We start from the raw sequence: 13,960 nt of genomic DNA on the forward strand, positions 1-13,960 counted from the left end.
ACCCTTATGGAGGCTTTCAGACAGCTCCTGGGGGCTGGGGAGGGCAGAAATGAGCAAAAAACAGGCTGTTTTTTGCCCCCCCCCCCAACAGCACTCTATAAGCCTCTATAAGGCTATGCATGCAATTTTTTTGACAAAAATCGGGCCCGTTTTCACGGAAAATGGGCCGTTCTTTGCTTGTTTTTGACCACTCTGCAAGCCCCCCCCCAAGGCTATTCATGCCTTTTTTGAAAAAAAAAAGGGGGGGACGTTTTTGTGAAGAACGGGCCGTTTTGGGGAGGTTTGCAGAGTGCAAAAACTTTTTTTTTCCTTTTGGAAAGCTCTTTAATTGATTGATGAGAATTACATTGATCAACTGCTGTGCCAGCAGAAACACCTACCTATCTACTGTATTTCTATCTCTATTTCTCTCTCTATATCCCTTTATCTACCTACCTACCAAACTATTCTCTCTCTCCCTACTTATCTACTGTATTTCTCTCTCCCCCCTCTCTTTCTCTATCCCTCTCCCTACCTACACACACACACTCTCTCTCCGTACCTACCTACTGTATATATATATATCTCTCTTTCCCTTTCTCTCTATCCCTTTATCGATCTACCTACCTACCTACCTAACTACTCTCTCCCTCCCTCCCTCCCTATCTACTGTATTTCTCTCTCTCTCTTTCTATCCCTCTCCCTACCAACCTACCTACTCTCTCTCTCCCTACTTACCTACTGTATTTTTCTCTCTTTCTATTTCTCTCTATCCCTCTACCTACCTACCTACCTACCTACCTACCTACCTACCTACCTTCTCTCTCTCTCTCTCTCTCTCTCTCTCTCTCTCTCTCTCTCTCTCTCTCTCTCTCTTCCTTTATCTACCTACCTACCTACCTTCTCTCTCTTTCTCTATTCCTTTATCTACCTACCTACCTACCTAATCACTCTCTGTCTCCCTACCTACCTACTGTATTTCTCTTTCTCTCCCTATCTATCCCTCTATCTACCTATCTACTTTTTAAAAAAATTTGCCTCTTCAAAACCTTGGTGCGTCTTATACTCCTGTGCATTTTATACTCTGAAAATTACGGTAATATGATGGGATTGTGCAAAGCAAAATTAAAAGGGACACAGCAAAATAAAAAAATTATAAGTAGTCTCTCCCCCCCCCCCCCCAGTTTTACCCAATAGTTTTGATGAGCAACTCACTCACAAGTAACATGAGGAGTTAAATCCATTGAGTGTTTGGGGTCATAAAATTTACCTTTCCTATGTTGAAGGGCTAAGTTTCTTAGCAGAGTCACCATTGTCCAACCATCATTGTCATGGATGCCAGAAAATATTAAACTTTTATCTGAATGTCAAATTAATATATGCAATTACTTCTTTCTAAAATTTAGCATTAGATGATCACAGAGACATTTCGTATCAAAGCATTTCCAATAGCATAGGGTTTTATTCATATATTCATCTTTTCTATGCAAATGAAGTTGGATTTATTAATTCCAAAATATCATTTTCCATTGCATAGGCTGTCCAATATAAAATCTATTAAAATGTTTGATATTGAGGTTAAAACAACTTATCTTTGTTCAGATAAAATGAGTACCTCAATTCCTTATTCCATTCCATCTTTAAAATTTGTATATCTTACTGATTTATCAATCCCAGGATTGTAGAATCACTTTTAACAATTTGAATAAACTGAGGCTGAAAATGTCTCTAGTCTATTGAGATGTCATTAAATGTTATAAATACTGCCAGTGGATGTTGATGGAAAAATGATATTTTTCTTTTAACAAAAAAAATGATAAAAAACATCATCAAATAACAAATATAAAGTAAAAATGTTAGGATCCATCTAGATTTTCCTTATAACATCTCTCAAATTTAAATCTGAATTATACATAACATCAATTTGTATGAGAAAAAAGATAAAAGTATGATTTTTTTTTTAAAAAGGTCTCAATTTTCAGTTTGATACAATAATGACAGGAGATATATATATATATATGTATGTATGTATGTATGTATGTATATATATATATATATATATACATACATACATACATACATACATACATACATATATATATATATCTCTCCTGTCATTATTGTATCAAACTGAAAATTGAGACCTTTTTTATATATATGTATAGCAATAGCAGTAGACTTATATACCGCTTCATAGGGCTTTCAGCCCTCTCTAAGCGGTTCACAGAGTCAGCACATTGCCCCCAACAACAATCCGGGTCCTCATTTTACCCACCTCGGAAGGATGGAAGGCTGAGTCAACCCTGAGCCGGTGAGATTTGAACCGCTGAACTGCTGATCTAGCAGTCAGCTGAAGTAGCCTGCAGTGCTGCATTTAAATATGATATTTTGGAGTCAAAATAGTAAAAATAATGAAAAGTTTCACATTTGAATATCCCAAAGAAATAGAAAATAACATTTAAGCTAAAGTGAACATATCCAAATTTTGGTATTAGTATAAGACAAGATTCAAAACTAGAAATGCAAATATCAAATAACTTAGAATTACATTCATGCTGAGATTCTGTATCTCAGGAGTAGGTCTTAAAGACTTCCATAGACAAGAAAACCTCTATATATTTTATTCATCATGTTCTATAGGCACAATTTGTGCATTATAGGAATTTGAGCAGATCTAATAGATAAGAGATGTTGGTGCACATCCTCGTTAAAGAAAAATTATAATTAGGTTGGGTCATATATAAAGACTATTATTCTTGGGGAAAAAATTAGGAAAGTGACAAAAAACTGATAAGTGGGTAAACTTAAACTATACTGTGTCTAGAATTGTATCAATTCTTAGCCTGGTTCCAATATAAAATATATAACTTAATAGATACAACATTTTTTAAATTAGGGCTTTCTTCCAAGTGGATTGAAAGGTATAATCAGTCCACCAAGATGGATTATAGTTAAGTTTGTGCCAATAATTAACAGCTATAATCCAGGCTTTGGCAGGTACTGAAGACAGTATTGGGAACATGCTTAGGGGTGATTTCTGTACTTGTATTTGTAATGCTTTTGAACACAATTGGTGGCATTGCAATATGACCCAGTTATTTTTAAATACACTGCCAAGTTATATAATTTTTTTATTCAGATAGTGCTTTTTAATAGCCTATAAATGGACTTTGCATCTTGGTTTTTGATAGTTAATCAATCAAGTGTTGTTCAACAGAATATTGGAAAGTGTATTTAAAAAGATCATCACTTTAAATTTGGGGGATGCATAGAGTATTTGCCTATTTTAGAAATTCTTTGAGAAATCCACTTTTGGGTAAAGTAACGTACATATGTTTTACACATTTTATCAAAAGCTTTTTTCCCTAATATGACAGAATTGCAGCTTTGTCTTTTCTTGTTCAAAATCAATCAAATCTACCATTCATCAAATATTATGTGATCCATGTATAGTTAATAAAGCCCATTTCATTCTATTTAACAACTGAAAAAATTACTTGTTGAAGTTTATTAACCAAAACAAAATATCTAATTAATCAGTGAAGTAGGATTGTAGTTAACATAATGTATGATCTTTTCCAGGTTTTGATATAATTGTAATATATGCTTCACTAACTGAAGATAAAACACCATTTTTGTATGGTTTATAGAATTTAGGAGCAAGTATATCAATAAATGTTTTATGCCATTCCACAGGAAATCCATCCAGACCTGGTAGGATCTTGGCAAACCGCTTGAAGTGAAAATAAAAAAGAGATGGAAAAGATGGGGATGATAAGATATATAGTTCTCCTGAAGATATACATTTTCCATTTTTAAAATATTACTTGGACTTATATAGTAAACTGAAAACTTATCTGATGAAGATACAGAGGTTTTTTTTAGCTAAACTCGACTGTCTGCAATTAGAATTTGAAAGCATGCATAGACGCTGGGACCACCAGTGGCGTGTGGTGGCTCTGCATGCACACAGATGAGGAGACAGCCTTCCAAGCAGTTGAGCAAGCCTTGCCTGGAAGAGGTGCTTTCTGCTAACGCACCTTCCGAACCACCTATTTAAAATGCTTTGCACAGCCCAAATATGTTATTTCTTTTCAAACAGGTATACCAACAAAACTACTACTCTATACTTAATTGTGAAATGATGGTCTAGCGTGTCATGAGGAGTTACTAGATACCTTTTGTCTGTACTATGACCTTTATTGCCTTTTCTTTTTCTCATCATCTGATGGCTGCCTTCCCCTTCTCATAGCCTGTTGCTCCAAGTTTTCTGCTTTGCACCTGCTTTCATTGTAAGAACAAGAGTTTGTTAACCTTTATATGCATTCTAACAGAACACAAATTATGCTAATTACACCTATTTCAGTTTTGTTTTGATCTTACGGTTTTATTAATATAAGTTTATAAACTTTCTGTCTTGTGGTTTGTGAACTTTTAACCTGATGGCTGTAGGAACAAAGAAAAATGCAACTTCAAAAGGTGTTTGAAAAGACTTTTACGCTGTAGTATGTTTCAGTTCAAACAAGTCACTTTTCTCACCTGTGATTTAATTATTAAGAGAATCTGAGATACACCTCTGAGGTATGGTTGGGCTGATGTCTTCTTTGTGAGTTATAATGAGGAAAGTCTCACTACAGTAGGAAAAGGATAACAGTGAGCATGGGGCAGAATGTTTGGAAGGAATGTGAGAAGGTAGGCAGGTTCCAGTAATCCATGAATGCTTATTGCAGTTATTCTCTGACATCCACTCAGAATAATCAGAATTTTGAGGAACAGTTAATGTTTGAAACTAAGACATGTGTTGAAACTATGTTATATCATGGTAGGACAGTAAGCATTTTCTGTCCTGTCTATAAAATAATTAATGTAATATATCTCAGTGCTAGTAGAAATAAGGTTAGCTATATCAGTGGTCTCCAACCTTGGCAACTTTAAGACTTGTGGACTTCAACTCCCAGAGTTCCTCAGCCAGCTTTGCTGGCTGAGGAACTCTGGAAGTTGAAGTCCACAGGTCTTAAAGTTGCCAAGGTTGGAGACCACTGAGCTATATGGATTAATTGAATGCTTGCATTCCTTTTTTAATGAAAGATTACTAGTGATAGAGAAACCTATCACAATTTTATTCATTCACTTTTTTTCAGTTGTTTACATTTTTGTATCAGTTTTGAATTTGAAAAATAAAGTTGATCTAGAATTTCATAGATATTTTATGCCCTTTTTGAGATACAAAGATTACATTGCACAATTCGAAAAAGCACTGGACTTGAATTTTTTTTTTTTTGTTCAGGCTAGATTTGAAAGTTCAGTTTCTATGAATATTTGGAGGGACTGAATTTGTCATTCTAACCATTAGAAAAGGATGACAGAATAATTTCATCTGCATCACAATACCACCATCTGGAATTGAAATGGTAGAGGGAGAGGAGAGAAATAGGACTTGATTAGATTTTTCTCTGTCAACATTGCTCCTTCCCCTTATGCTAATGTAGTATTACACCTATGAAAAATTAGCTTAAAATATAGCATAAATGTATGGTTACATTTTCTGTTTGGAGACAGTGGTGCTCTATACAACTATGTTGTGTGTTCATTAAGCTAATGAGCATTTGGCAAATTAACAGAGGAAGACTTTGTGTAAATCACAAATAGCCAAAGCTAACAGTAAATACAAGAATAGCAGATGAATAATTTTTGTATTCTTAGACCCCTTACAGGTACTCTGCTTCTGGACTCCAGGCATGCATGTGCACCAGGAACCCCATTGCTGTAACTGGGGATTAAAAGACAAGGCACCTCATATAGGTAATCAAATGGGAAGCTATTCAATATGGAAGAGTATGCCTGAAACTCCTGGACATTTTCTATCCTTTCTAAGCACTCTCAAAATGAGCAGTGTATTCCTGTTCATAGTTAGGCTATTTTGCCCCATAACTTCTGAAAACTTCAGAAACTCTGTATTAACTAAATAACAACCCACTACTTATTAGAACATAACAATGGCACTGTATTTGCCAGACTTTGTTATAAATTCTTTCTTTCAGAATCAGAAATGGTTGACGTTGGAACAGAACAGCTGTTGGACAAAGAGTTCCGGTCCGATTCTCAAAATTCAACAAGTAAGTATTTCATCCAGAGTAACAACACCTCTCATTCTCCCAAACCACAAAAATGCATACTGGGCAATGGAAATAATGGCAGAAGAATGTGGAATGGCAGCCTTTTAAGTGAGGGCTCTTTTTCTTACATCTTACTGTTCATTGACTATGTTACAGAGAAGGTGTAGGTGTGTATGTGTGTGTGTGTGTTGGTGCGCTTGCGAGCGTGCACACATGTATATGTAACACTACTTCTCTGTAACATAGTTGTACAACATCTGCCCTTTTTTGTTTTTCCACAGGTAACCAGGCAGACATTCAACTTACACAGAAGCAAGGATATTCTTCTCACAGCTTGTCATGTAGACAACAAGGAAGATCTACAGCTTCAGCAGCTGCCAGTGAGGATGCCACTATTTCTATATGGGGTAGTCACCATTTTGTTCCAAGATAATTTTTGTCTCTTTAAAAGCTATAAGATACAGTACATGAGATAGTAGAGGCACCTGTTCTTGGCATATGAATGTAGTATTGTGGAAAACTGCATCAATTTGCTCCTTTTTTGTGTAACTTTCAGGACAATCGTCCTTTCAAACAAGTAGGAACCATTTTTACCCTGTAATAATGTCAGAAATTGCTCCACAATTGAAACTCTCAATAAATGTGGTGACTTTTTCACATGCTTTACAACTGTTAACAACTGATGATAGGTGACTTGAGCCAAGTGAATTAAAAGTTTCTCAGAGCTTTTTTGTTGGGAGTCAAAGAGATGATCCCAACAATCTCATGTGTTTATTCCCTTTTCTTCAGTTACTAAGATAGAATAGAATGTAGAAGATAAACATGACAATTTGTGACCTAGACATGAATGAGTGTTAACAAACTGGTACTCAACCCAGACAAGACCGAGTGGTTGTTGTGTTTTCCTCCCAACAATTTGGCCAGTGTTCCACCGCTCAGGCTGGGGGGGTCAAATTTTACACCCCTCAGATAGGGTTCGTAACTTAGGAGTCCTCCTGGACCCACAGCTGACTTTCGACCATCATTTGTCAGCTGTGACCAGGGGGGCATTTGCCCAGGTTCACCTGGTCCGCCAGTTACGACCCTACCTGAACCGGGAGGCCCTCGCAACAGTCACTCGAGCCCTTGTGATCTCTAGGCTGGAATACTGCAATGTGCTCTACATGGGGCTGCCCTTGAAGTGCATTCGGCGACTGCAGTTAGTTCAGAATGCAGCTGCGCGAGTGATAGTGGGCGCACCGCGGTTCGCCCACATAACACCCATCCTCCGCGAACTGCACTGGCTACCTGTTGATCTCCGGGTGCGCTTCAGGGTACTAATGACCACCTATAAAGCTCTCCATGGTAGTGGATCTGAGTACTTGGGAGACCGCCTCCTGCCGATTACCTCCCTCAGACCAATTAGATCGCACAGATTGGGCCTCCTCCGAATTCCATCCGCCAGTCAATGCCGACTGGTGACTACGCGGAGGAGAGCCTTTTCTGTAGCAGCTCCGACCCTGTGGAATGACCTCCCCGTGGAGATTCGCACCCTCACCACTGTACAGACCTTCCGCACAGCCCTCAAGATCTGGCTATCCTGTCAGGCCTGGGGATAAGTTCCTAATTCGCCCCACCCGAGTGTTGAATGCTGAATGCAAGTTGTGTTTTTATTGTCTTATTTTATTCACCTACTGTTTTTGTTTTTGTATTTGCACCCCCCCCCCCTTTTTGATTGTAAGCCGCCCTGAGTCCCCTCAGGGAAAAGGGCGGCCTATAAATTCCAATAAAATACAGTAAAAATACAGTAAATACAGTAGGCAATTATTTGAATATGGTAAATGTCTGTTACTGTTTTAGTGGCTGTATTAAGTTGAATGAAAGGGCAGGAAGAGGGGAAGTAGGCTCTTATCAGCTTATCTTATCATCTCAAGATATCACTAAGTTCTCTTATATATCCTGAGTGTGCTTTTCTTCTAGGATTTCCTGGAATTGTCAGTATCAAGCCAAAGGCTTGATGGGACTATCCAAGGAGTTGTTGTTGTTATTTGTAGTATTATTTATGAAACTAGTATTTATTAAATTATGTTCATACAATGACTGTTTGGAGAGTTTGATGAACAATAAGAAGTTTCATGAGAGGGTAGTGAACAGATGACTTTGGGACCCCTGACTTAGGACATAGCTATTAAGGAAGGCCTTCTCTGTTGGACTGTGTTGCTGGGATTTCTGAGTTTCTTCACAGAGGTGGAAAGGGAATATGTGTTGTACTAACCCTACAGATCAGTTATTTCGTAATGAATGGTTTAATCCTGTGGAATTAAGATACATCTGAAGTATTTATTGTCTACATTCAAAGAATTGTCTTTGCATTGTAGTTGCCATACTTAACCCTTATTCAAACATGAAATTAAAGCTGTGTTTCCTATTAGCCACTGCATTGATCTTTGCTATGGAACAAGTTCAGGGTGTGTTAACCAAGTCTCTTTCAAGAGGAAGGTCATAAAGATACCAGTATAATGTACACACAGCCTACTGGGCTGTATATTTTAAACCCAGTTCAAAATGTTTCTTTAGACCATATAGAATTTGAATGACCTTATCGAATAAGCTGCACTGTTTGAAGTAAACACACCTGCTTTATTGAGTCACCATACATGTTGCAATCCTATTTCTTTGTGTTCCAAAACAACTTTTTCAGAATTAAATCAAAAATATTACATGCACCAGTTGCTTAAATAATGTAGCATAATCAACATAGGGCCATCTGCTAGCAGTATGAAGGTAATGTGTATATATATATATATTTATATATATGTGTGCTGTGTGTGTGCGTGTTGTCCAGCATAACTCTGGAATGCCTTGAGCAATTTGAACCAAACTTGGTAGACAGATGACTTACTCTCTGGAGAAAAATACTGTGGGGGTAAGACACCCCTAACACCCATTTGGGGATGGTGGTGTTCTGTTAAGATATAGCCTATTGTGCTGTACTGCCATACTGGCTTCTACTGTACAGCGCAGTGGAGTTGCCATGGTGACAGCTTCATAGTACTCCACAAGCGGGCTCCCTCTGGTAAGTGGGAAAATCCAACATTAGAAATTACATTTGGTCAGAACATTTTCCCCCTATAAATAAATACCCAGGCAACGCCGGGTTAGCCACTAGTTTATAATAAAACATTTGAGGGTGTTGCATCAGGGAAGGTTAGGTTTCAGAACAGTAGAAATACTTGTTGGAGAGCAGTTGCCTATTGATTCTTTTTGCTTGCCAAACCAGTAAATGTTTGGCACTTAAAATTGGAGTGATAGTCTTTCCTTGCTTGTTCAATGTTGGCTATTAATCTTACAAACAGTGACTTGAAAGCTGCTGCAGCATTTTAGTTGCCAGTGGATTTGGACTTTGTCTGTGGAGCTTACTCATTATCCACAGAGATATGTGTGAAACTCTTCTTGGGGCAATAGGGCTGTACCCAGATGTAAATGTGTTCAATCAGAGCATTATAGTATCAAATATTGATTGTGCATTTTGTGGATGAGTAAAGTGAACAGGAAGAAATTAAAAGTGGTGTCATGGGAGAATCTTGGGGCTGACTTACCAAAATACCTCTTGATCTACTTTTTTTTTTCTCCAAAATAAGTCTAAAAGTTTGTCTGAAATTAACCTGACTTCGGAAATTGGTTTTTTTTTCACCAGCTGGAGCTTACTTTTGGTTAACAAATATTATAACTATAAGGTTTTTTTTACATAGATCTTACTGAATTTAATTTTTAAAGTCCTTTTTTCTCTCTCCCATCATTGCCTTGATACTTTGAAACTAAACTTTCAAAGAATGCTGTTCAAATATCAAGAGGGAGAATAGCGATGAAGAATTCACGGATTTGAAAGAATTACTACACAGCGAAGATCATCTTCAAGATTTTAATATGGTAAGTTGAAAAAACATATCAGGTATGGTAGATTCATCTAAAATATGTAAATGTCGCTAAAGAACAGAAGACATGTTATAATTGTTAAGTTTGTAGTAAAATTAAGAGTGAATTGGGGAACAGTTTTTAATTTTAAATCTTCTGATAGAAATACATAAATAATCCTTGTTTAGCAACTACAGTTGGAACCAGCAACTCAGTCATTAACCAAAAAGTCACTAAGTAAAACCGTGACTATGCTTGCAATCTTATTTCAGCGTTCCTTTGCTTTACAGACCTGCAAAGGTTGTAAATATGAAGATAGGTTGCAAAGTACTTTTTTTATTTATATCATAACACAAATGGTTGCTAAATAAGGAAGCTGCTAAACAAGGATAACCTCTGTTTTAAGGGCATATAATCAAATCACTCATGAATTCACAATTCATCCATGTGATAAAACCAAACAAAAAGAAGCCCAGACTAAAGAGATGTTGTTGATAGTCCTTTTCAAATCATAGCCCTTTAGAGGAGACAAAAGATGTTTTAATGAAAAACAAACTAAAATAGAAGACTTCACTGTGTATCTTTCAGGATTGATAGTGATAGATCAAAACTCCCAGAGTTTAACAATAGATTGGACCCATCCTTGCTCCTCTGAATAAGAAGGCTTTTTTCCCAGAGTGGATGAGCTGAGTTCTAATAAATAAAGGAAGTATTTCTCTCCCTTTCTGACAGAATCATTTAGCACATTGTCCCAGAGGGCTCCTTAGAAATTAAAACTGGTGCTAAGGGCTGCAGGGAAAAGAGCAATTATGAAAAAGAGCAATTATGAATGCAGTCTTTCTCCCTTTTCTTGAGTGCCAACAAAAATCTGCTTACTATCAATTTTAATTCAATTTTTAAAAAATTACAATGTGACAATGTGACTGATTTTGATTTTTAAGTTTTTTAACTCTCCTTTTACAATTTATAATGTATAATGTTTTTAAATGTAATCCCATAGGTTTCTTCCATTCATGAAGCAAGGTGTGCAGATTCTAGAGATTCTGAAATAAAATCAAATGGCTTTAGAAAGAAGTTATACTCCAGTGACAGTTCCAGTTCTGAAGGTGCAGCATCAGAAGGTGGAAATGGTTGGACAGATCCTTGTGAAGAGGAGCTTTTTTCTCGAACTCACTTATAAAGTTATAGGATAAAAGGATGGCTTGAGGAATAACACGAGGTGGCAAACTCTTCCAGAAGGCTCGTAACTCAGAAACAAATTGAGTTCTTCCTTCATATAATGGATTCAGAAGTGTATTTATCTTTCTCTTCTTGGTATTTTATTTTTAATAGTGGGATATGATCCCACTAGAAGCTTTTTTTCTCCTTTTTCTCCAAAATATTAGCTCCTTGGCTATTTGGACCTAGAGTAGATTGTGTTGTCAAATCAAGAATGGATGTGCATGTGATTGTCTTAGTAGTATCACTGCTCTTTTGCATCCTAGTTGCAGTTATTTTTATTTTCAACTGCAGCTGTATCAGTATTACTATCCTACTAGCATTGCAGTGTCTACAACTATTCAGAGATTTTATCTTTTAGCACATTTAGGCTTTTAAGATTTGGGAGATAAATACTTTAACACTGTAATCTATCAGTGCCTTTCTGAATGTGAGAGGAAAGCATGTATGGCTTGTCCTGTCTTTTAAGATCTTATAACTCGGGAGTAGAAATACTAGGGCTGTGCTTTAGAGACTTTCAGAAACTCTACTTTCAATTCTAGGATCTCTTCTCCTAACATGCATAGAAACAAACAGAGTTGGAACAATTGTTTGTTACCTTCTTGCTAGCTAAAAAAAGCTGCTCATTTTTTTCAGGGAAGAGGAGGAAGAAAAACGATCATTCCCCCTTTTCCCCCTCTTGTTTTTAGGGTTTAGTATTTCTTCTTTTTCAGGACTCAGTGTTGAAAAGTAGATGATTCAACAAGTGACACTACAGCCTGAGCAAGCACACTTACTTCATACTTGTAAGTGTGCTTAGGATTGCATTGTCAGGAAATTATGGAACAGTGAACTTTGAAATGAGCTTCATATAGTTGGCCTGAACAACAAAAGAAATCTTAAGAGTCAATGTTTAATATTTTTTATGCAGAGGATTAGTATATCACTCAGAATAAATCCAATGGCTCCTGCAGTTAGCTACTACTATAGCTGTAATTTAGTAAAATTTGTAGCTAACCTCGTGTCCTGAGAGAATGTTAGGAGTAAGTTGTGTGTTGTGGGAGGGAGTGGGAACATGATTTACATGTGTGATTGCAGTAGTGATTGTTGCTTTATGTGACCTGCTCTTAAGGTTTATTTTAACATAGTCAATGCATCTGTCAAAATGTAACTGTGCAAGACTATCAACTCCCTGTGCTACTAATGTATTATGCAAATCATAAGGTCAGAAGGAGCAATATTGGTTTATACCATTTCATAGTTTTAAATTTTTAAAACTATATAATAGCGGCATGATTAAGACACCAGAAAGAACAGAAAGTTTACTGTTGACTTGAAAATGCTAAGCCATTAATTTTAATAGGCAAGAAACTCTTTAACAATTATAGTTTTTTTGAAATGGTAAGCTGAACTGGCTTTAAATTTTTATTCTGTGCTAGTGAGCTTAATTGAATTGAATGAAGTTTTTTGCCTTTTCTTAATTCATAGTACAAGATTTAAGATCTAGAGTTTCAACTCCTTGTACGGATTGTATATCATCCTTTCAGTTGAAACTCCCAACTCCATTGGCTTGGTTTGTACCTTCCAGGGAAATGTCATTAATAACATTAATAATGGCTTTTAAACTACTTTATTTTAGCATCCATACTACAAATCCTTACAGTGGTTTTTTTTTTCTTCCTTATTTGAAATTTTGGATATGTGTTTAAATATTTACTTTTTTCTGGAGCTTCCTAATGTTATATAGGCACATGCACTAAGGATATTATTGTCAGTATGAAAGCAAAAAGAACAAAACTGATAAATCCTAGTGATTAATGTAAAGCATTGTTAGAATTATGAAAAGCCAAATGGGAATATTTGGGGAGGGAAGAGCCCACACTTCAAAAATTCAGCTTATTTGGACTTTCACCTCAGTGAAAGGATGATTCATTTTATTATGATTCAATATTCTAACACCTTTGAAAACGTGTATGTTACATGTGTGGGCAATAACAAATAATATTTATTTGTTTCATAACTGAATGGATAAAATTCTGAAGCTTTCCAGTGAGAAAGTGGATGTGTGAGTTTGTGTTTCTGTTTTCTGCAAGGATAATTTAAAAGTGGAAATGCTGAATGCACTGTGGTATGAAGCACATTGCATATCCATAGCACTGAAGTATCAGTTTTTCATTCCTGGGCTGAACTTGTTTCTACCTTTTCGCTTCAAGTGGTGTATTGTTCTGATTTCACATACATCAGAGTAACTGAATTTGTTTTTTTGTGGAGTTACTTAACACCAAATAAAAAAAATAAAATAATTAAATTGTGTTGTCTTTGTTCAATATATAAGATTTCTTCTTAAATAGCAATATGCAAATAGAGAACTTTGTACAGTACAGCAAACCTCAATTTTATGGACCACTTTTAGTTGCCTTCAGATTAAGTAGTTAAAATGTTTTTTTTTTCTGTTTCTCAACACTTTCCTAATTTTTAAATTTATTTTAATTGTTTTTAAAATCATAATAACAAAAGAAAATAGAGCAAAACAGAAAGATAGTTATAATAGAAATACATACAATATGAAAAAAAGAACTACACAAAGTACTTGGAAAAATTATATACTGTGTTTTTTTTTCTTTTGTCACATTTTTTTCACTTTTTAAAAAGTGTTTTCTGGTTTTTATTTCCTTTTCTAATATATGTATTTCTCTTGTCCCAAAATGTGTTATTTACATAACTGTGTTATGTGTCTCCATTTAAGTCATTCACATGACAAAATAACATCAGTT

General features: G+C 35.9%; 1 protein-coding gene across 7 annotated transcripts in view; it reads left to right on the plus strand.

The window, feature by feature from the left end:
- KIAA0232 (KIAA0232 ortholog) overlaps nucleotides 1–13,486 on the plus strand; it is a 68,354-nt gene extending 54,868 nt beyond the window's left edge. For 5 of the 7 annotated variants that reach the window (XM_087721873.1, XM_087721879.1, XM_087721876.1 and 2 more), the window contains exons 8-12: nucleotides 5,683–5,781; nucleotides 6,021–6,095; nucleotides 6,377–6,502; nucleotides 9,907–10,004; nucleotides 10,990–13,486. In XM_087721873.1, the coding sequence (XP_087577999.1) occupies nucleotides 5,683–5,781; nucleotides 6,021–6,095; nucleotides 6,377–6,502; nucleotides 9,907–10,004; nucleotides 10,990–11,169 (578 nt within the window). In that variant the 3' untranslated portion in view covers nucleotides 11,170–13,486. Of the gene's footprint in view, nucleotides 1–3,675; nucleotides 4,081–5,682; nucleotides 5,782–6,020; nucleotides 6,096–6,376; nucleotides 6,503–9,906; nucleotides 10,005–10,989 lie in introns of those variants that run through there. The other 2 variants (XM_087721874.1, XM_087721880.1) reach the window with 2 other exon arrangements.
- The last annotated feature ends 474 nt before the right edge of the window (nucleotides 13,487–13,960 follow it).

This window comes from Thamnophis sirtalis, unplaced genomic scaffold (genome assembly GCF_051295495.1).
Source record: "Thamnophis sirtalis isolate CommonGarterSnake01/CBP01778 unplaced genomic scaffold, rThaSir2_p1.2 scaffold_8, whole genome shotgun sequence".
NCBI lineage: Eukaryota > Metazoa > Chordata > Lepidosauria > Squamata > Natricidae > Thamnophis > Thamnophis sirtalis.